Here is a 25119-nt window from a genome sequence, read left to right as displayed (position 1 = left end):
CGGGCGATTGGATTCGGGATGGAGGACAAGAGATAACAGAGGCCATTTTAACAAAACATAACGTATATTTAATTGGAACAGGATTCATGTACATTATCAAGGGTCTAGTGACGCGATTTCGAGAGAGCTTACAAACGAGTTCGCGTGGTGATAAATACCTTGGGAAAGGTGTTCGGAGATCCTGGCAATAACGGAGGTCGGCGTTTTCGTCTTGACAAAAGTCTTAGTCCTATACCGCCGATGATTTCGGTAACGGCACTAACGGGTTCGGCGTTGTTAGTCCGCGGGACTCGGCACAAAATCCAGGAGGTAGCACTCTTAAAAGTACGTCTGCACACACGGCTATCCGAGCGACAACTCCCCGAATTTTCGAAGTATTGTTTTCTTGTTTAATGCACTTTAGGGCGAAGGTGATGAGAACTGCTTTTGGGAACTAAATAAAGGATACGTTCTCATGTAAACGGTTGATAGTTAGTTGTTAAGTTGTAGTAGTAATTGACAACAAGGCGACAACTATGACGTCATGGAAAATATACTGTAGGTCCAAAATTCAGACACTTACATCACCCCGGCGTTTTCAAAATCGTGCTTGTTCTTCATGAGCAAGATCGATTTTAAATTCTGATTAACTCTCTCTCTTTTTTAAGAATGTTACAATTAAAAAATAATACAATTAATGAGAAAGCATTAATATACCATACAAGGTTTAATATGTTTCATACAAGATAGGATATATCGCGTATTGTCGGTTGTGTACGATTTACAAAGAAAATATTGACTCTCTCTCTCTCTTAGTTATGATAACGCGGTCAAAATAAACCACAAACGTAAATATACGGTTAAGTATTGATGTTTATTGTAATATAAAGATCGAATACATATGTTAGTAGTAAATACAAAATGGATAAACAAAGGGAAAGATTAGATGGGAATGGCATTAATTACGTGATTTATATGATATGTTTAAATATTCTCTCTTACTATTATATCTCTGAATGATTTGATTTCCCTGAGAAAATTAGTAATGATTAAGAGCATAAGGCGAGGAGGAATGAGATCGAGGAGTTCGACGCGGGATCCGACTACTTCGCTGGGGTCGAGGCATTATCCAGGGTTGATCGGGCACCGGACCTCTGCTTCTAAGCGCGTAAGGAGGCGTGGTTTCTGGTTGTTCCTCTTCCGTTTCCGGTTGAGTAGTCGGTCGGAGAATAGGTTCGACTTGTCTTTCCTCGATCGGTTCTTCCTCTTCCGATTCGTCATCTATCTCAGCGGTTTCTTCGGGGTGTTGGGTGGCTTCGGTTAAAATAAATTCATCCCATGGATCGATATTAAGTGGACTATCTACTGATAAGGCTTTGGGAGTCGTTTCAGTAGCAGGGAGCGGCTTCTGTCTTTCGAATTCGAGCTGTGCCGTACAGGGTTTTAAGCGATTGGCGTGAACTTGAAGTTGTTTCTTGGTTTGGATATTTTCGATAATAAAGGTGACGGGACTTAATTCCGTTATTATGCGGAAAGGGCCTGACCATCTTGGGGCGAGTTTTTTCTTTAAGCCTTGAGAAATAACGACCTCGTTGAGAAATACACGGTCCTCCACTTGATACGCAGGTGATTTATGAGTACGGCGATGGTGTGCTTGACGTTCTTTCGCTGCTTGTTCGGCGTGCTCCTGTGTGATCCGGTGCGCATTAGCCATTCGAAGGTGTAGTTCCGCGGCGAAGTTATTATCGATATCGTATCTAGTCCTAGTAGGACGAGTAACTAAATCAAAAGGGTAGGTGGGATCCCTACCGTAAAGCAGAAAGAATGGACTGACATTTGTAGAGGCGTGTATGGTGGTATTATAAGCGAATAGAGCATAGGGTATCCATTCGTCCCAATCTTTTTGATCCGCGGCGACGTAATGTGATATAATGTCTATAAGAGTTTTGTTAAATCGTTCGACGAGTCCGTTACAGGCAGGATGATAGGCGGTTGTTAAGAGTCGTTTAATGTGGAGTAATTCACATACCTCCTTAAACATTTTGGAGACTAGATTCGGAGCTCGATCCGTAAGAAGTTGGAGAGGTGTCGAATGTTTTAAGACGATGTTAGTGACAAAAGCTTTGGCGATTGTTTTGCTATGGATGTTAGGCAAAGGAATAGCTTTGGCGTAACGACTAAAATAGTCGATAAATACCAGTATATACTTATTTCCGTTCGTAGTGATAGGTAAAGGTCTCACGATGTCCATAGCTGTTCGCTCAAATAAGTGTGTTAAAGGCGGAAATAGTTGCAGTTCCGCTTCCTGTTGTTTATCACTTCTCTTTTGTAAGGCGCATCTTTGACAGTTTTGACAATAAATAGTTATATCTTTATTCATAGTTCGCCAGTAAAACAATGATCGAAGTTTTTGCTTCATTTTCTGTGCTCCCAAATGACCTCCAATCGGAGAGTCATGATAAATATGTAGAATATAAGGTATTAGGACTAATGGTATAACTAATTGCTCGAGAGAATCTCCTTGCATAACAGATTGTCGGTGATAAAGTGCTCCTTCCTCATCGAGGAAAAATTGGTTTTCAAAAGAGGGGTCTAGAGCTGATTCGTTTTCCAGTTTTTGGATGATAGGATTCCATAATACATCCTTCCTTTGAAGGTCTCGAATTTGCGTTTTTGAATAAATGGGTTCCAATTCTGTCGCTTCTCCGATCTGACGAATTAGAATACGGCTTAGTGCATCCGCATTTTTATGGCAATTCCCCGCCTTATGTTTGACTTCAAAATCGAATTCCTGTAAGAAGATAATCCAACGGGCGATTCGGGAGTTGTTACTAGAAGCTTTATTACTAATGAGCCATCTTAAAGGGCGGTGATCGGTAATAATTGTGAACTTCCTGCCATATAAATAAGGTTTAAAATATTTAGTGGCCCAGACGACTGCTAAGCATTCCTTTTCGGTGGTGCTGTAATTCTTTTCTGCCTTCCGAAGTATGCGACTGGCATAGGCTATAGGCATGTCTCCTCTCTCGTCCTCCTGGGATAATACTGCTCCTAGAGCGTCATTAGAAGCGTCTGTAGCTAAGAGGAAAGGTTTCGAAAAGTCCGGGGACTTTAAAAGTGGAGCGGAAGTCATTATTTCCTTGAGTCTCTCAAAGCTACGCTCCTGTTCATCCTTCCACTGGAAGAGGACATCGTTTTTTAATATATCGGTTAACGGTTTTGCGATAGCTGCATACGAATCGATATGGCGTCGGTAGTATCCGGTTAATCCTAAGAATGACTTGATGTTGTGTTTGGTTCTGGGTCTGGGGAAGGTTAAGACGCAGTTGATTTTATCGGGATCTGGTCTTATTCCTTCATCGGAGACATCGTACCCTAAGAATTTGATTTGTCTTTGTAGGAAATGACATTTTTTTGGTTTTAGTTTTAACCCGGCTTCGGCGAGGCGTTGGAAGATTTGTTCCAATCGAGTTAAATGGCTTTGAAAATCGGAGCTAAAAGTTAAGATATCGTCCATGTACACTAGACAGGTTTTCCCTTTCAATCCATGGAGAATGAAATCTGCGGCGCGTTGCCACGACGCTGGGGCTCCGGAAAGGCCCATAGCCATACGGTTCCACTGGTAGTGGCCGTCAGGCGTAGAAAATGCTGATTTTTCCTTGTCTTTTAAGGCTAATTGCCAGAATCCTGATATTGTGTCCATAGTAGAAAAATATTTGGCTTGTCCCATCAGACTGAGCGCTTCTTGCACTAAAGGCAAGGGGTAAGGGTCGGTTTTGGTAATTTTATTTAGCTTCCGATAGTCAATCACTAGACGCCATGAATTTGGTTCTTTCTTTTTAACCAATAAAGCAGGTGCCGACCAAGGCGATTTGGAATAAGCGATTATTCCATTTTCTAACAGTTCGTCAATAATATTATTCATTTGTTCGCGTTGTGCATAAGGTATTCGATATGGCGCTTGATAGATAGGGCTGGCGTCTCCCGTGGGAATCTCATGTTCCACCACTTGGCAATATCCCAAATCATAGTCGTGGGTTGCAAAGACAAAATGATATTTATACAATAGATCTAGTAGAGGTTGCTTTTGGTCCTTTCCAATGTGAGACCAGTCAAATAGTTGACTAAATTTCTCTCTTGAGAGCTTCGGAGTAGAGCGTGAATCGACTGGATTCAGAGCGAGGGTAGAGTCTTCTCTCGCTCCCACAAAAGTTCCGACACATTCCCCTTTTGGCAATTTTCGAGGCTGGGTGGAAAAATTAGTGATCCGAACAGGTACTTCTCCCCTTTTTGTTTTGGCTAATATATCGGCGCATACTACTCCCTCTTGACTAAGGGTTGTGGATTCTATGATCCCGAGTTTGCCTCTCTGCTTTATTCCGGAAATTTTTGCCATAGTGACAAGTTCCGTTCTCGGAGGAAGATTACAGTCTCCTAACAAAATCACATTTGGAGAGTGTTCTAAAGAGGTAGGGTTGGACAAAGTGGCGTTGGGAATCGCATGTTGAGCGTTGATAGATGTACCTCGCCGATCCCGGCTTCCCTTCACCTGCGCGAGGGTCGTTGAGTTCCTCACCTCCGGAACCGACCGGAAGTTAATCTCCTCACCTTCAGGCAGAATTAATTTTTCTCTTGCTAAACAAATCATGAACCCCTTAGCTGTAATGATGTCTCTCCCGAGGAGTCCATCGCAAGGCGTAGTTATGTGGTCATCTACTATGTAGCATGAATAGGGGAAGCGTAAAGGCCCAATCCCGACCTGGAATTGTCTAGCTCCATAGGTTTTTATTCCATGGCCGGTAACGCTTTGAAATAATGTCTTTCCTTGTCTGGGGTTTAATTTAAGGTGAGCTACTCTCTCTGCCAGCGATTTAGATAACACTATTACTTTGGAGCCAGTATCGATAGCCAATCGGGCAGGATATCCATTAATTTTACAAGCTAAACTCGGTTTTGAGTCTCGATGTAGGGACCGAATTGTTCCTCGGTTTTGAATTCTTGACGGCGCTTCGCTCCTCGTCGGAGGGATATTCGGTTCAGACGACCGGAACCGAGATCCGAAATTCCTCGTATATTGAGAGTAACCCGATGCATAGCGAGAGTAATGCGATGTTAATTTCCTCCCGTTAACTTCATTGATTCATTCGTAGGCCTGTCTATTAGGAGCGGCGGTCCTTCTCATTCGGGGGTCTCCTTGACCTCTATATGTCGTAGGTATATTTCTCGTACCGTATCGAGGCGGATATGCAGGTTCTCGACGGTCTCGATTCTCATTCCTCGTTCTCCCTCTAGCTACATCTCAGGTCCCTCGGGAGTTGTCGCTCGCTCGCCTGGGTAAGTATTGTGGTCGTGAATCTAGGTAACTCTGTGAACGCCAAAATGGCGGAGTTCTACATCGGCCACATTCCGAGGTTCCCAATTGTTTTAATTGCTCTTGAATATTCGCCAAGGTTTCCTCTAACCGATTTGGATTTGCAGTGTTATCCTCTTCCTGAGTATCACGTGGATTATTTATGGTTCGAATTATAGCTCGAGATCTTCCCGTTAATTGTTCTATAGTTTCTTCGCTGATGGCGACTCGCACAGCCATATCGAATGTGTCTGGTTCCCTGCTCATTACGGGTCTTTTTATGCGATCATTTAGCCCACTAAGGAATTGCACCTTAACCTCTCGTCTCTTTCTTTTTGTTGGCATCGTTTAATAACGGCTGCTTCTCGAGCATCCTGACTGGTATGTTCGATGACAGTTTCGGCGGCTAAAGTTTGTAAGCGTACGGCGTACGTTTGTACGTCTTCATCCCGTGCTTGTACACATGCATGGAATTTTTGAAGCCTCAAAGAGTATGGAACTCTTTCGAATCGTTTGATCATGAGTTTCTTGAACTCGTCATATGTTTCTACCGCTTCCATTTTCTCATCTTTCCAGGCATAATCTCGGGCTATCCCCGTTGGTTTTAACTTGGCTACGCTTAAGCATTGCATCTTTGTCCAATTGGTCAGTTTGGCGATCTCGTCTACGGCCGCAAGGTAATCCGTAACCTTAAGCCCATCCTCGCCGCCTGAGAATGAGGGGATTGAAGGGACAAGGGCTCCTAATCCCCCGACGCCTACACCACCGATGGCCTCTCCGCGCGCGGGACCCTCGGCTCCACGCACGGGTCCTTCTGCCCCTGCCTCCATTCTAGACTTGGTTCACGACTATTAATTCGTACTGTAGGGCCTACGGGGCCTCAAATATCCCACTTCTGACACCAGTGTGACCGGGGCGTCGGCACCTCTTTGGTGTCACGTCAGGTCTGACACCACAGTGTCTCGGCTGACACGGAAGCCGCGGCAATTCTACGATCGGTCGCGTTTTTCGGGCGATTGGATTCGGGATGGAGGACAAGAGATAACAGAGGCCATTTTAACAAAACATAATGTATATTTAATTGGAACAGGATTCATGTACATTATCAAGGGTCTAGTGACGCGATTTCGAGAGAGCTTACAAACGAGTTCGCGTGGTGATAAATACCTTGGGAAAGGTGTTCGGAGATCCTGGCAATAACGGAGGTCGACGTTTTCGTCTTGACAAAAGTCTTAGTCCTATACCGCCGATGATTTCGGTAACGGCACTAACGGGTTCGGCGTTGTTAGTCCGCGGGACTTGGCACAAAATCCAGGAGGTAGCACTCTTAAAAGTACGTCTGCACACACGGCTATCCGAGCGACAACTCCCCGAATTTTCGAAGTATTGTTTTCTTGTTTAATGCACTTTAGGGCGAAGGTGATGAGAACTGCTTTTGGGAACTAAATAAAGGATACATTCTCATGTAAACGGTTGATAGTTAGTTGTTAAGTTGTAGTAGTAATTGACAACAAGGCGACAACTATGACGTCATGAAAAATATACTGTAGGTCCAAAATTCAGACACTTACATTATTATAGGAAACTGTGTAAAATACACGAACATTTTTATAACGAAAACTAATACACAACGAGTTAACAGAGTCAACTGGGCTGAATATTGTGAATTGTCAATTAGAATGCATTATTCAATGTTTCCTATAGACTAGACTAATGATCTTGTCTTCGGAAAGGATTCTCGAATACTGTATAGCATTATCCAAGAGATCTTTACATTCTTCTGAGAGCTTGAAATTAATTTATTTAAACAGTACTACTGGATTAAATTATTAGCTATCGTAGTAACAACGCCACACTACTGTTCTACTATAATATCAAATGTTATTAAAATTGTTAATAGTTATCCAGATGGCCAAATAGTAAACTTATCACTTACTTGATCTAGTTTCCTAATTTATCGTTAGTAGTAGAGGTTGGCGCACTGTTTGCCGTGCCTGTCAATTCGTTGCGAGTTAAACCACCCATAATAGGTATATTATTTTAATTTAAACGTGAATAATTTTGATCCATTTGATATTATAGAAATGTAAGCGTGTTAGTTTTAGAAAAAACAACAAAAATAAATACAATTACTAAAAATTTTATTGCAGCTGCTTGATTCTCATTTCACTTTACATCAGCAATTTAACAGATTTAAAATCAAAATATAAATAATAATGATATATTTTAAACATAAATTGCTTTCTACCATTGCAAGTTATGCCACTCGGGTGGAGAGATATATTGTAGTAAATTTTTCTATGTTATTTTCTTAAGTACTTTCCGAATATATCGATACATTTGTATTTATTTTGTCGATATCACATAAAATTACAATGCAGCCATGACCATAAATAATACAGCAACACAAATATAATCTCTATACTGATATACAGTTTTTTTTGTTATTCTGTCAATACAGATTTCTTTTGACTTATGTTTGGCACAGTTAAATGGATAGTGATGCTGAAGATGAAACATTTCTATGACGAAATGTTTCGTGTACCACAAAAGCTGCAATTTTTTACATGTCAATTTTTGTTAAACTTTTTAAATTTACGTTTGAACGGAATCCACGTACCAATTTCGCTCAGCAAAAATCTGTACTTTGTACACAATAGAATTTTTTTGTTCATAGATGGTTTAATATTTTGGACATTAAAATTCTGTAAGTACTAACAAAAAGATGGGGAAATATCGCGACACGGACGACTTAACGTAACTCTGCAGAGATCTGCAAAGTTTTTTTTTCTACTTCAAACCATCTACGAATAATGATCAAAACAGATCGTATGTTGCCGATAATGATCACAATCTTTTAATAAAGGGGAATAACAAAAATAAATGCAAACTTCTTTATACAAACAACAATCCATTAACAAATTTGTAAATTTTCTGACATTTATGAATAATAAAAAACATGCTGATATTCTTCTTTGATTAATTCAGGCAATGCGGCTTTACTTTTTCAAAACTTCACTGGCCATTTGCTATTTTTTAAAAATATGGTTTAACGTGATTTCGAGAAAATACTTTCTGTAATGAAAATGCTACCGAAGATTGTAACGAATACGAATTGTAGCTTCAAATAAAAAGAATTGACTAGTAAGTGTTTGTCATATTCATATATATACATATATATATATATATATGTATATGTATATGTATATCAGTGCCGAACAAACTTATTTTAAAGACAAATTTTTAATTCCAGCGATTGGGATCGAGTTTATGTTCAAGGTCAGATAACTTTTTTAAAGAAGACTTATTTCTGCCTTTCCTCTTTCTTTTTTACTGTCTAATTCTAATTCGTGGAATGTGAAAATATACTAAATCACTAACAAATTTTATAAAAAAGAGTTGATCAGAAATTTGTTCGAATCCAAGGAAGAATGTCAATAGAGAGAATGTTGTAAAACTAATCGGTAGAACGATATAAATCAAGTATAAATTCACAAAACAATAATAAATAATATCTGACCTTGATTTTTTTAAACTTTGTTGGCACTTTTTAGCTTAATACCTGATATGGCTCTTGAACTGAACAAATACAAAATAAAAATAATAATAAATAAATAAAAACTAAGAATGCAATTTCCATTCTCTTCTAAACAAAATGTACACAAACAAATATACAATAAAAGAAAATAAAATTTAGTACCCCTTACATGATTTATAATGTATTTTGTTATTAATGTTGGAGAGAAGTTTTACTAGAACAACACACACATACTCTCTCTCTCTCTCAAACAAAAAACAAAATAAACAAAGAAATAGTGTGTGTCAGTGTGTATATGTATAATATATGTATATATATATAAGTATGTATATAAAAGTTTTGGGGTATACATAAAAGAAAAGCAGATTATTGTATGCCATAAAAATTTGAGGAGTTAAATTGGGAAGTACTGTTTTGTTATTGTAACATCACAAAAATAACAAGTTTGGATCATAAAAGAACATTCATCTATTTAGAAACAAAGCATTTTAACTATCAAATTATTCTTTTCTAAAATACATATCCAAGTATAATAAGACAATCTCTCAAAATAAACTATACTCCAAGGCAAAGCAGAATACTGATTTTGTTTTTCCCTTCTTTTTTGACTACTAAATTAAAATTATCGAATGCAAATGTCAAAGTTTATCCCCTTACGATGATTTAGATTTAAAATTCAAAATGACGAGGATATTATTTAAAATGTAAATGGTTTTTTAATCGATTAATTTTGACACTCTTGCTTGTCCAACGAGTTAAGCTTATCTTTAACATACAAAAACATTTTGGTCAATTTTTTTTGTCTCGAGGTATCTTGGTTCTAAGATTTAACATCGTAATGAATTTAAGCAAAATATTTCAAATCTCAGATTTTGTACCAATAGAAAAAGGTAGTGGAGTATATAAATCCTAATTTAGGAACCGTAAAGAATTGGACTGTAATATATTAAAATTTTGTAACTCTCCACAAAATATTTATCTATCTCGATTCAAGAATTATAAATCAATTGGAAATTTAAGTATTAACTGGTGAACTGGGAAAAAACTAATAAATACTACTACTGCTTATGCTGCTGTTTCTGCACCAAAAAAAAGCCCACAGACACTTTGCTTTAAATTATTGTTAAATCTGCATCCGAGAAGGCCTAATTATAGTTTGTTTCTTGATATATATCACTTAATCATTTTTTTCCGAGCACAACAAATGGCAAGCGAATATATACATGCATAAATATGCTACACAGAGATAAATATTTCAATTCTGGTGGGACTATTTTTTAATGCAGAAAGAGAACAGTGAGATAGAAGAAATAGGAAAATCAAAACCAATCTCGATTCCTAAATTCTTATCTCGAATAACAATTTATCCCCGCATACGTAAAATAAAACTAGATGAACTGTCATCCGAAGTCAACTTTTTATATTTGCAAATTTGAAACATGAAGCAAATAGTACAATTATAATTTCTACCACAATGAATAACTCATTTTTTCTAGACAAATTCTGCTTCTAATTAGAGAATGTTTATGAGGCGACATTTAGCGTTCCGATATTCTTTTTCCTATGTGAGTTTGCCATGACAATTGAATTTATTATAGCCGAATTTAACCGAAAGGATCTCAAATGTTACATTGTACACCAATAAAATACGAAGGTCAGCAGGAGCACTGAAGTGTTTCCATAGCACCCTTTGCCATAAACTTCAATGGAAGGCTAATGGATATCTGCAGATTTATGTCTAGACATGCCATCATGTCATTCAATAACAATGAAGCAAGGATGGATCTGGTGCTTCATTATGAATATACTATAACAGTGACTAGACAAAACATTTCTACAACAAAGGGTCAAATTGACACAGTGCTTACTGTAACTATGTTGCAGGTCCATCACACACAAACTTGGCAGGATTAAAGTCTTCATTAACAAATGAAAAACCTGCAAATTCATCTTGATTGATGTTGCGTAGTACTTCCGGATTTACTGGAGTTAATACCGGCTCTTCTTTAGTAAAATCTGAATCGAAATTGTTGACGTCTCGTTTTGTTTTCTGTCGGGAAAAAATACAATTATTAAATTACATTCTATTTTATAAATGTTAGAATATAATAACTGATTTTATAGGAGTTACTATTATTTGTCTGTAATGCAAGATACATCATATCTGTAATACAAGATGTTTATGTAAAAATACTTTCCTATCAATAAATAAAAACATACTCTTCAAGCCAATAATTGTTCATTAAATAAATAAAACTATCTTTTGGTGTTAAAATTCTTTACCAATGTTGAAATTAGCAATTCAATGATAATAAAATAACCACCTTAGTGATAATAAAAACAAGCACTTTCAACATTGCATTGATGTCTTCTTCAAGTTAAAACAGAATGTCATTATTAAGCTAAAGAAGACATCAGTGCAATGTCTGTTACGAGCAGTGGCGTAGCCAGGGTTTTGTTACGGGGGGCTTAGTAGAGACCAGCCTGACACAAAATTGAATTATTTCCAATTATTGTTCATTAAAATGGAATTTCCATAGGAATCAACAATAACTTAACACACATATAATATGAAACTTCCTTTAATCATACGTTCTCGTAACATTAATATCAAACTTCAGCAATGCCTTAAGCAAAAATTAACCAATCAATTATTTTTTTTACCATTCTTTAATACAGTTCACTGTCTTTAATCTAGATCTAGACTTTCAGTGAGTACACTACACCCAATTAAGCTCACTGGGAGTACTATTGCTGCTTGAAAAAGTTTATATAAATTAGGACAGTACTCTTTTTTTAATGTGGTTTCTCAAACTTTCAGTATTCATCTCAACATTTTTTAATTGAATCATGTTTTTCATGACTATCACTTCAGCTTCCAAGGCTGATGTATCAATTCTTAAGATTTTTTTATAATTACTGATGAAATCCTCTCCATTCTTCATGTCCAATTTAAGAAATGCGTCCACCGCACAAGCTAACGGTAGATTTTCTAATCGGTGTTTCAGATTTACTATGATATTATCTACCACTTAGTAGTAAATGTTGATCTTCCAGTATTCTTCTGGCCGTGAATCGCTGAAAAATTTTATACAGAGTCAACTGTGGCAAATTGCTTTTGCCCACAGTTGACTCTGTATAAAATTCTTTTTGTTGATGCCTCCTTTTTGAGACTCTAACAGGTACTAGTGAAATCTCTTGCTTTTCAGAAAACTGCTCGATGTCTGTCCAAATTTTGAACTGATTTCTGCATGCTTCAAAAGTATCTATAGTACTTGCTATGAGGTCACTAGCCTGACCAAGAGTGGCATTTCGAGTCTGGAAAAATTTACTCACTACATTCACTATAGTGAGAACTGAGTGAAACATGTGTAAGGAAATGACAAACTCTGGTTTCGTAATAATATTCAGCAATCCAAGTGTTTCCACTGTGTGCTTGTCATGGTTCTCATTGATCTCTTTTTCCGAAGTCAATTTAATAATTGCCTCATAATTTGTCAGTACTGCTTGGCAATTTTCATAGCGACAACTCCATCTGGTAGTACTGAGACATCCCATTTCATGGCTGGTATGGATTCTGAGAGTGCCTTGTAATATTTGCAGGCTTGCATGATGACCAGGTTGTGCAAAGTGAATATACAAAGCTTTGAGGCCATTAAAAAATGTCTTTGCTAGTGAAACATTTGCACATGAGTCAACAACCACAAGATTTAGTTTGTGTGCTAAGCAATGGATGTAAACTGCATGAGGATGAGTTTCTTTGATAATCTCCTGTAGGCCCTGATTTTTACCAGACATGACACTAGCCCCATCATAAGACTGTGCAAAAATTGGAACATCGCCCAAAAGGTGTTTATTCAATGTGTCCAAAATTAATGTAGCCAGTCCTTGCGCATCTCTGGAGGTGGAACAATTTGTAAAACCTATAAATCTTTCAACTATGTCTAAACCGTTTGCATATCTTATGGTCATTGACAATTGTTCCTCTTTAAAGCATCTGGCCTCATCCACACTTAAAGAAAAAAAGCCACATGCTTTAGCTTCTTCAACTATTTCTTCTAGAGTGAGGTTTGATATCACTTCAATTATTTCATTCTAGATATCTGGGCTGGAGTAGTTGTAGTGTTTTTCAAAGTGGAGTAAAAATTTGTCATCATATTTACAAAAAAGTTGAGCAATTTCCAAGAAATTACCTCTATTTTTAGAAGATGCGTTTTCTCTGTGCCCTCTCAAAGGCAAACCCTGACGAACAAGGGTCAGTATTATATCAATAAGTTTAGCCAAATGTTCTCTGTTTTGAACAATTTCTTCCTCTTGATGTTTCATAAGTTGTTGATGAACATCTCCAACTATAAGAGATTGACGATAAGACACATATTTGGCTGCATTCAGCATGAGGTGATGATTCTGAGTGTTTTTTTAACACTTCTGCTAATTTTTTTTCAGTTGTTAAAACCACTTTTCACACAATTTCTCATTTTGGTCTTGTATATTGCCCTTTTTGAAGTTTCTGCATACGAAACAGTAGACTTTGTCTTCTTCTTTACTGTATTCCAACCAGCTATTATATAGTTCATAATATCTGGACGAAAACGATCTGAATTTTGTTCCAAATTTAGTTTTTGAGAAATCTATAACAGGTTGTGATAGTCCAACTTGAAGGATGCCTAGTTCATCCAGTTTGTCAAATTTTTTAGAAAGAGGTCTTATGGAATCAATAACGATGACACCATCACCATCCACTTCTATGACTGTGTCAGCTGACTGTGATGTTACTGATGTTGGTGGTGGCGAGCATACAGAAGAGTTTTCTAAATCATTTGTACCTTCAACCACCTTTTTTTCATCCAGACAGGATTCCTTTATTGAGTTTGTTGATGATTCGGGGGAAGGAATACTATGTCTTATTGCATCTACTTCCGTGTTACTTCCACATGGCCTTGGAGTATTATTTTTAAAAAACATCTGATGTCTTTGAATTTTTTTCATGTTGACATCTTATATCTAGAAAAAAATATGTGCTTTTATGTTATTAAACTAAATCAATTATTGAACCGTCATACAATTGAAATAACTTTACATATAATTACTAGGTAATAAGGTAATTGTCAAAAGCGCAAAAGAAAACAAAGCATAAAGAAGTAAATGTTGGGCATGCACCAGACTGGAGCCACCAATGGGCACTATCAATCTTACATGCAATGGAATTTAGTACTTATTTTCAATATGACTTGGAATTTTTCGATTTCAGAATTTCAGATGTGCAGGTGTGCAGGTCAAGGTAAAATAATAATAATAATAATTTGAACAATTCATTAAAGATTTTTGTCATAAAATTTGAAGACGTTAAATGAAGTGATCTCGAGTAACTTTCTTTCATGAGCACTTCTGGATCGAAGGGCAAACCAATGATTTAACTTACTTGTTTATAGCAGAAATTCATTTATGGAACGTGAAGCATTTGTCAATTTCTAATTCCCTATTACCTTCAGTTTACAACAGATTTTTTTTATCCAAGTGTTTCAGTGAAAATACTGTTTCTCTTTGTCAAAATTTTTCAGGAAGGGAAAGATATCACTGCTGTTTCTGAGCAAAAGAATAAAATGAAATGCAGGTCAATTTGGTCTATGGGAAGTATGTGCTTATATTGCATCTTATAGAATTCAATAAATAGTATAAAATCTTTACACAATTTACCACAAAACTTGAAACTTCAACTCACCTGTATTGTATAGTGTATTAACAAATAATTTTTATTATTTTTCTAAAAAAACAGCAGAAAGTTTATTCATTGTACGTAGTATAAAGCCAACTGGTTCCTTCAGATTCGCATGCATCTGAGCGTGCCACGGTTTGAGCCTGTCAGATGGAGCAAGGATGTGTGTGCGGCAGTGCTACCATTTTAGTACTTTTTGGCATGATTAGCACATGCTCATCTAGGCCGCTTGACATACTTAAGTGTTATGATGTAGAGAACTGTCATTTAAAATTGATCCTAATATTCTTAATATTCAACAACAAAATTTATTCCTTTTGTTAAATGGGCAAATAATTATTTTGTTTCAAATTAATAAACACTACAATCTTACGACTGCAACCAAATCTAGATGGCGCAGCAGTTCACTATTAAATTATTTGTTTATGCTTTCAATGTATCTCTTTATGCTTGTTTTGTTGTGACTTAAATATAATTGATCAATTGATTAAATTTAATAATTTTGAATCATGTTTTTCTGGGGAGGGGCACCAGGTTAACTGGGGGCCCACCCATGCCCCTTCTTGGCTATGCCCATGGTTACGAGCCAATTTACATTCTGGCAGACTTCCATGACCCGTACTGGGTATGTACTGTCTTGACGAGCACTGTGAATGCTGCTATAAAACGGCAGCATTCACAGTGCTCGTCAAGACAGTACATACCCACTGCACCAACAACAAGGTAGACATGCAACAAGAAATAGATGGTATTAAGAACATACAGGGTTCCTACTCAAATTTTTGCTTTAATTTCCATGACTTTCCCTGACCAACTTTGTACAAATTCCCTGACCGTCACATCCCTTATAGCAGTGTTTCTAAAACTTTTTGGTCTGCAACCCCCCTTTTGCACTTAAAAATTTCAAAGAACCCCCGAAGAATGGATATGTGTAGAAAAGCATCCCGAAGAGGGGTTAATTTAAATTGAGAAGGAGTTAATTTCTTTTGTTTAATCAATCTATTCCATGTTGAAATTTTTCTCCATTGTGTGTCACTTTGCATTGAATTTTTGTTAATGTTAAGCCTAACAAACTTTTTTTTTAAAATAATAATTGTGGCTATCGTATTGTTAAAAATTATTTCTTTATTTTGCACAAACAAAATAAATATATTGAAAAATATAAAAACAAAAAAAAATTATATTTTGGAAGTTAATCTAGTCTCAAAAACATCCCGATTCTGCATGACACACAGTCCTCAGAAAAAAAAAGCAAAACTTACCACTCACGATGGGGAAAAAAGCCTTGTTCACTACTGGCATGTCCTTAAATATGTACCCACTCATGGTTGTGTCAGTGCTGCCAGCTAAAACATGCATACCAACAAAAATAATATTGGAGTAGCCCAAGACATAGCCAAATATTGCAGTGCCACAGCATTAGCAGAAATTCAAATTTGCCTACTGAAATGCTTTCGGTTGATTGGTATTCTGATAATCAACACTCAACTGTATTTCAATCTAGATTGTGACCAAGATCGGCGACTATGCCATGGTGTGACCTCTCTCGACTGTTTCAATCTCAACTGAAACAAGGTTCAATTGTGATCGACTCAAGAGAGTTCTTGAAACTAGATCCAGTTATAAGAGAGATCCCACAATCCCACATGTGCGAGAAAATACAAGATAGCTGCGGAACATGTGTTGAACTATCAACAGAGAAATAAAAAAGATATTTGGAGACAATCACATCTGTCTATTATTAGATATATGGCAAGAAAAAGTATTATTTCTAACCAAAACTTCCATTTTGTTTGTTGGTGTTTGTGACTTACACTGTAGTTATGTCAATTTTATCATTGTGTGTAATAGCTAGGTTCTTCTCAAGCGGACTGCCTGTGTGAATAGCACGACGCTCGACTGGCGACAGATTCACAATCCAGATTGTAGGTAAATTGAGATTGAAGTGAGTCATGGATTGTGTGCAAATGTAGTATAATTCGACTTTCCAACAGATGCAGCACTGCTAGCGAACACTGTTCCAAATGGCAACATTGTTCTATCATAGTTTAGGTGGGATGGAAGCTCAGGGATTCCCCAATAGTACACAAATTTTTGAATGTTATATTTAGGCTCGTATTAAAATATTTATATTGTTTTTATTATTTATATGTGCAATTTATTTAAGTAAAAATTATTTTGTATATTTTTTATTTCTACTATTTCTGAACATGAATCCATAGTAAATTTATAAAATATTTGAAAAAAAAAATTGATCTGGTATCAACTTTTCTGTGCACCCTCAAATATTTTTTGCAATCCCTACTTTGAGAATCACTGCCTTATAGTATAGCACATTGACAAAATAAAACATCATTTGATTTCCTATGCACATATGTTTTGCTTCTCCAACATTTTAATTACAGTAATATCTCAGCAGATAAGACGATAGTTGAATCATAAAAAAAGGCCCTCAAAATCCGGGGTTGTCTTATAGGACAGATACAAAAAATTAGATTGAAATTTATATAAACTAGTTAAGTAACGCTGTATCAGCGTGTAGTTGGAACGAAGCTGCTCGCACCTTTATTTTCTAGATTATGAGGGAAAAAAGAAACAAATTATCATTCATTCTCAACAACATATTTGATTTTTATTGGATCATTTAAAGGTACAAATACAAGGTCAGAATAAGCCATTAATTAATTGCTATGCCAACGTCTCACGAAATTCTGTCTATCAGTATGGTCCTTAGACTTACAGATTGACTCGTAGCGATCTTTATTGTAACTCTTTAAAAATACTGAGTCAGTTATTTTTTTCACTTGACTCAATGTAGCATAGGTAAGACCGATAGCTGTCTCTTTTTTCCCTAAATCTATTTTGATTTTTGGAAGAGTTAATCGCTGTGATTTATGTATAGTCATCGAGTATGCTAAGGTAAGGGAAAACTGTCTACGAGATCGCAATATACTGCCATCGTTTGAAAAGCGTGTTATGGGAATTATTGGAAACAGATTATCATAGATGAAAGGTCCCCGATAGCTATCAAATTTCACTAAAATAAACAGAGGAAGAGCTGGAGGGCAAGCATTAGGAGCATATATAATGTAGTGTATAGTTCCTAGTGAACCATTGACGAGACCTCCTTGCACCCATAAGTTGACTCACAGCATGATTCTGGCATTAACTGAGAGATTCAAATACTTGGAGAGACCAAGAGCTGAGTCATCTTTGGACGAATGCAGGGCAATATCTGGAGTGTTTTCAGATGCTATATAAGCAAAAGGGCATCCAGTTGACTGCAAGTAGTCTTCATTGCTTTATTTAACTTGCTTGTTTGTTGGATATAGCTATACTGCCGTTTGGAACTGATCAAGTTCATCTCTGGATAAATAGGCTCAATTTCTTGTTGTCAGAATGTTCAGATCTGTATCAGAGAAATCACCCGAAGCTAGATGTTGTAAGACATCTGTGAAGGAACTATCTGCACTATTTTGTCTATGAGAATTACTAAGTTCAATAAACTTCTCAAAAGAATCAAATGCAAATGTAATGTAATGTCACAACAAAGTCCCTACCTTGTTGGGACATTACATTGTAAAAAAACACTCGAGTAGAGAGGAGTATCTTTAACTGGAGAAAGCTGACAAAAATCACCAAACAAATAGATAAAGAATCCACCAAATGGCTCATCTTTCTCGGGGTTTATCTCCCTCAATTTTCTCTCGATCATGTAAAGCATTCTTGCACCAATCATTGACATTTCATTGATGATGATGAATTTGAGCAACTTCATCTCAATCTGGAATCTCTGTGCAGCTTCTCCATTTAGAGATCAAAATTTCGTACTAACGATAGGAAGATGAAGGAGAGAATGGATCGTAAGGCCATCAATATTGATCACTGCTGCTCCACGTTTTAAAAAGAAAACTTTTTTAAACTTATTATTCTATAAAGATTCTTTATATTTGTTGTTGTGTATCTAGTTAGCGATAACATTTACCTTTCAAAATTACCGTTTTAATGCTTGTCATATTTTCGGACCACTAGATGACGCTTCTACACGTGATTGCAGAAAGTGACTAACACTTGACTTCATGCATTCCTTGTCAACATTATAACTCTAGAATGAGTTGTCCGATCTTGATGAAATTTTCTAGGACGACTCAGCATCACACAAAGATGAAGTAATTAAAATTTCAACTCTCAAAAATGAACCATACTGAAGAAAAACGCGATATTTGTTCTGACCCCTATCTCCAGTTCTACAAAAATGGATCAGTTTTGAGAGTTGAAATTTTAATCAGTTCATCCTTCAGTGATAATGAGTCATCCTAGAAAGTTTCATCAAGATCGGACAATTCATTCTAGAGTTATAATGTTGACAAGGAATGCATGAAGTCAAGTATTAGTCGTCACTTCGTTCAGACAATTAAAACCATTATAGAAAAACAGACAAACCATAATTATATTATTTACTAGTAGAGAGTAGGATATGTGCACAAAATAGAATAGCCTATACGATGTTTTTGTGAATAGTCAAGGTCATTACCCGAATGCTGAATCAGTGCGAATGCATGCAACAATCGCAAGGCAGTGCTGCCAGATGCAAGAAAATAAATTTGTTTCTTTGAAAAATTACAAACAGGACTTAATTCTACACGCTATACAGTATTATTATTCAGATGATGATTGCTGATCTAAACTAAATTCATAGGCCATTTATAGTTTGGGGATCGTCTTGTCTGCCAAGATATAGGATAGTTAGTTTTTCTAATCAACAGTTATATATTTTTTTATACTTGCCAAAATATTAAAACTAAAACTAAAATATTTTAGTAAAATTCTGTTAGTAATTCTATTATTTATCTATTGTTAAATGTATTATTAAAATTCTGTTATTAATCCAAGACCATAAATCCACAAGGCTTTGAAAAAAAGAAAGAAAAAAAAATAATTATTTTTTTATTATTCATTAACAAATTCTATATAATCCATGTACAAAAGTATATATATTTATTAAATTTATTTCTTTTTTGTAAACACTTGTCTTTTTCTGCCTCCAAAAACCACCACCCTTTCATCAGGATGTTCTAAGGGCCTTAGAACATCCTGATGAAAGGGAGTAAAATTTCCCTCTCAAATCAGCATACTTACAAATATTAATAAACTGGAAAAAATCAGAAACTGTTTTGTTATGCAATGAAAATTATTAAAATAAAAAATGATAAATAATACCATTTAAATTATTTATCATTTTGTGTACTTTTTAAATTTTTGAGGAAATTTTGTGTAATCTTGGGAAAGAAATTTTGGGTCCTGAAAATATTCTGCATCCTTTTTCATAAGTTGTATTGCACCATATTACTTCTTGCTGCCTGCAGACAACAATACACTTAGTCAAGCATATTGTCAGCAAAAAATCAACAAGGCAGCCAAAGAAGCAAATTCTCTGCTTTTTGAAAACTTTTAAGAAATTCCCTGACATTCCATAACTTTTTCTAAACACTAATGAAAATCCCTGATTTTCCATGACTTTCCAGGTGCGTAGGAACTCTAAACATATCAGCCAAGCACAGATTTCTTAGTCAACTCATTGAGAATATTAACAGTAAGCTTATGGCTATGGGTCAGGAATGTAATATAACACAACCCAAAGAGAAAAAGAAAAAAAAATCATTTATAGTACAGTATAATAACATTTAAACTCCTATATACACTGAAGAGCAATTGAATTAGGTATACCTGTCTAGTAGTGTGTAGCACCACCTTTCTCCTCGATGATGACTGCGATTTGTCTTGGCATGGACTCCACAAGACACTGGAAGCAATGGGAAGCCATACGTATCCACTAGTCCTGAATAATCTCCAACAAATCACAAAGATTAGATGGAAGGTGGTTGGAGCCTCGAACATCTCTCTCAATTACTTACCAGATGTGCTCGATTGGATTGAGGTCAGGTGACCGTGATGGCCAGGAAAGCATGTGCCGGTCTGTGGAATGTGCATCGAACCATTCCAATACAATTTGGGAGTGATGGCATGGTGCATTGTCTTGTTGAAAGACAATCTCTGTAGTGGGCTGTTGAGAACAAACAAATGGGAGCAGATGGTTGTCAAGGATATCCCAGTAACATTCACCTGTCAGTGACATTGTAACATGTTCCAGGGGTCCCATTTCAGTCCATGTCAACAGTCTCCACACAAGAATGCCACTCTGCCAGCTTAAAGAGTTCCCTGCTGGCAGGAAGGATCCATTGCTTCATGTGGTTTATAGCGTACATGCATTCTGCCATCAGCATGTACCAAAGTGAATCTCGACTCATCACTCCAGGCAACATTTTTCCACATCTTGGTGGTCCATTGGCGATGTTCCCGTGCCCATGCTAATCGTTGTGCCCTGTTTTGTGCAGTCAGCAGGAGGACTCTTGTAGGACGATGACTCCTGTACCCCATTGAGAGGAGATGGTTTTGTATGGCATGGCAGCTTACACCTTGTTGTGCACCAGCGTTAAATCAATGGTGATCTGTTGCACTGTGGCCCGCCTATCCGCTGTTACAATGCGGGCTAGCCGCCGACAACCTCACTCATCCACACGCTGTTGTCTGCAGCAGTTGACCCTGGCAGCAATGATTTTACTGGAATCAACATACTCACGGTACACCCTCAACATAGTGGTGTGTGAAAAGCATTAACAACAAGGAAGGAAGAGTGATCTTCAAAGCATGGGAGGCATGCTAAGATAGCACCTTATGAACTTCATCTGCAACTCACTTTCACGCTTATGCACAACTCAAAATTTTCATAACGTGTCAGCTATCCCTAATTCAATTGCTCTTCAGTGTATAACCAGATAGACTGTATCAAGGAATACAGTATTGCATAGAAGCGAAATTCGATCATTGTCAATTTACTTACCAATGCAAAGAATTCATTGAATAAGTATATGTATATGCCATTCCCCTTAGGGATGACAGGTCTGGAAGAGTTCTAATCTACATCAGCTCCACTAAACAATTGCTATTCAAACATCTGAAGGAGTACAAATACAACATTCAGCACAGAAAAATCACCACCACCCTCTCAATTTATGCATTAGAAGAAGAAATCATCCCATTATTTCAACAAGCTTCCATGTTAAAAACATCCATACGTGGGAAACATTAGGGAGATGGAGGCTCTTGAAATTTTCAAAGCAAACAGGGCAGAAAACTGCATTAACAACAAGGAAGGAAGAGTGATCTTCAAAGCATGGGAGGCATGCTAAGATAGCACCTTATGAACTTCATATCCATGAGTTACGTAATGTGCACACGACAGCAGAATTTTAAAAAATACATTTGTTTTGAATGAGCATTCTATTATTGTATTTCCTGATGAAGACTTTCGGACTAGATCAGAAATGTTACAAAAGTGATAATTTTCACTAATTTGTGAAAGCCACTTTTGTTAAATCTAAATTCAATGATATTAATTTTTTACCAATTATAAATTGAAAATATCTGTGACACTAAAATGAAGAAATGTTTAATTTTTCATATCTCCATTTTATTATCTTTGTCTCTCTACCCTGCAGACACTAAGAGATCTTTCTTTGAGGCCTGCATATGGGTTTGGCTATGCTCACAATGGGGGAGGCCAGGTGGTAAGGGATGAGCTGCAACATATCTTGGACAGACTATTCTCAAAAAATTCTTGGGGATTTTTGACCCTGGGTCTCTAAAGGAACAGGCTTATGCCTTAATTCAGTCATCTATTATCTCTTTCATATCTCTATTTCTATTGTAAAAAAATATCTTTCTAAAAAAACAAGTTTCTTCATCAACTGACTTTTGCTTATTTCATTTCTCTTTAAATTATGTTGATACATTCATCTTTATTGCTAAATTTTCATATTTATCAAAAGTATTTGCTCTCATTTGCTGTAAACAAAGAGCTAATCCCACCATTAAATGTGAAACTTTATGTATAGTTATAGTTTTTTTATTGCAAGGCTTTACTTACTTTTTCTATTATATGCAGCATAAAATTCCATATTGATAATGTATACAAAAATTTTAAATTGATTTACTTAAAGATAATATTAATTTTAGCATGTTGCAATGATTTATTGATTATAGGATTAAAGGAATAAGGCAATGGGGAGTGCCTTCTTCAAGGAACCTCTATGGGAAAATGGCCCCTATTTGAAAAACCCAGAAAACTCCACATAGCCAGCTTGCTGGTTAGGTGTAAACCCCTGTGGCCAACTACCAGTGTTCAGTGGTTTTTATCTATTTGACCTGTGGAGGGCTCCCAATTATCATTTGATGCCGTATCTGTCGAATTCCTTAACTGTGTTTGCATTTGATGCCCATCATGTATCTGTAAGACCTTTTAATGTTTTTAAAATGGATGTATATGCATCCCATCTACTTGCTGAATTTACAGAAAATCTATAGATCTTACATGTAATTAAAAAAAAAAAAGTTATCATGCTTGAATTTGCAGAAGCAACATTTTTACACAACAAACTATAAGGTGAACAAGAAATGTATTTGGCTTGATCATTTCTTTGAGAAATAATAGCTTGCATACCATCATACAGTCTTGCAATATTTGTCCCAATATCATATCCTTGACCTAAACATGTTCAATGTTAAGGCCATCTTTTTCTAATTACTAAATAATTTTATTGTCTAAATAACTACCAATTTTTATTTTGTTTCCATAAAGATTGTAATTAATTTCTTATTTTTCATAGATAGTTTTTGTGCCCTTCCTAGTTGCTTAGTTGAAGCAAGTGCCTCAATTGCCTCACCCTTGTCTTGGTTGTTAGTTATCTGTATATCCAAACTTACAAAGATACAAAAATTAAGAGCTTTGAGAAAATAAGAAAGTTATGGATATGGCTCAGTTAGAATGAAAAAGTTTCTGGTATGACCCTAATTTACTGAGGTAAAATTAATTTTACTCCAGCACCGTACATCCCTAGGTTATTCGTCTTTGCCAAGATGCATAAGAGAGGAAAACAACTCCATCCTGTGGTTGATAAGTCTTCTTCACCTACTACAAAAATAGAAAAGCTCCTTAACACTTTATTTCAAATAACCTAAATGCATACCACAGAACAGTAAAAAATTCTACACACCTTGGGGAACTTTTGCATAACAAAAATTGGGAGAGAACTCATATTTTATGATATGTGACTTTTAATCATTTTGTCAATCCATAAAGATTGAACCATGTTTCTGTGTGCTCCAGGACTTCCTTTTACAAAGCATATATGATTCTTATAAACACAATAAAAACATCTTAGAGCTAGCAAATCTAGCTTGTTATTCCTTGTTCTTCCAGTTAGAAGAAACATCGTGCTTACAACATAGAGGAGTATCCATGAGCAGCCCTCTCTCAGGCTCATTATGCAAACTGGTCATAAGATGCCTAGATAAGATACACGTGTCGGGCTATGGACAGCGAAAGAAAAAGTATAATGTATCTCGAGAGATGATGACGTGTGCCTATCTCTAGAAGCGCCATATTGCGGTAAAGAATTTCTCTGCCTTAAAAAAAAAAAAAAAAAAAAAAAAAACAAAAAACAAAAGGTCGACAGCCCTAAAATACTATTGTTACCTGGCCTTCTCCCATGGCTCGTTACGTTCGAAATACGCCACTGATTGTTAGATATACGGTTGCAAGAAAAGGTATTGTATTTATTTCTAGCCAAAACTTCCATTTCGTTTGTCGGTGATTGTCAGGGAAAAATTTTCTGCTAGCGAACCCCTTGTTAAATATTTCGAATATCACCACTGTGCATACACATGTAGATCAAACCAAACTGTTACACTGCACAGGTAAAAAAAATGCAAATATGGCATCTTGAAAAAAATCAAAATTTACAAGGTGGCAAGGAAAGAAATGGCCATCAACTATAAAGACAGCAACTTGTTGGCCAGGCACAGAAAGCCTTATACAAGATATAAAAAATATCACATCGCAAACACATCATTAGCACTAACTGAGCAGTAGTAACATATAAGTGCTAAATTTTTAAACAGCATGTAAAGTGTGTCTTTTTAAAAAATGTTTGATACAAGCATGTCATCATCATATGTCTGACAAAAAAATTTATTATATGTATGAATGACTGCAGAGCATGGAAGAGGAAGGCATAAGAACTCAGAGAACATTAGTTTTGATGCTAATATCACATGTTACTGCTGGAATTTGGGTATTTTAAGCAAGTCATCGTTTCTCCAGCTAATAGAGCTTATATACAAAAAAACTTGTTGATTTTTCTGTAAAAGTTGGTCTGATTTGCACAATTACAAGTTTTTAGTTTTCAAATGTAAAATTTTTGTTTGTTACTATGTTACAATTCTTATAGAAAATCAACATGTTTATTACTGAATCTTATTTAGGAATAAATGTTCTATTGAGTAATGCAAAAAAGCCTCCATTTTTGATTTGTTACTCCAAAGCGCAGCTCTTAAGTATAATATTTATTCACTTAGTCATATCACCTATAAATCCAAAAGAGTACTAGAGATTTCATGATAGAGTAGCTGTGTGTA

General features: G+C 36.2%; 1 protein-coding gene across 1 annotated transcript in view; it reads right to left on the bottom strand.

Moving 5' to 3' along the window:
• Window positions 1-7453: 7453 nt before the first annotated feature.
• The window catches only part of LOC136976075 (calcium-independent protein kinase C-like), a 102895-nt gene continuing 85229 nt past the window's right edge, over window positions 7454-25119 (bottom strand). The window contains 1 exon segment of the mRNA XM_067271280.1: window positions 7454-10917. Within this exon segment, the coding sequence (XP_067127381.1) occupies window positions 10741-10917 (177 nt within the window). The 3' untranslated portion in view covers window positions 7454-10740.

The sequence above is a fragment of the Centruroides vittatus genome, unplaced genomic scaffold, assembly GCF_030686945.1.
Source record: "Centruroides vittatus isolate TY-2023 unplaced genomic scaffold, ASM3068694v2 contig_393, whole genome shotgun sequence".
NCBI classification, from domain to species: domain Eukaryota; kingdom Metazoa; phylum Arthropoda; class Arachnida; order Scorpiones; family Buthidae; genus Centruroides; species Centruroides vittatus.
The sequence above is the reverse complement of the archived record's forward strand: the minus strand, read 5'-3'. Positions and strand labels throughout refer to the sequence as shown.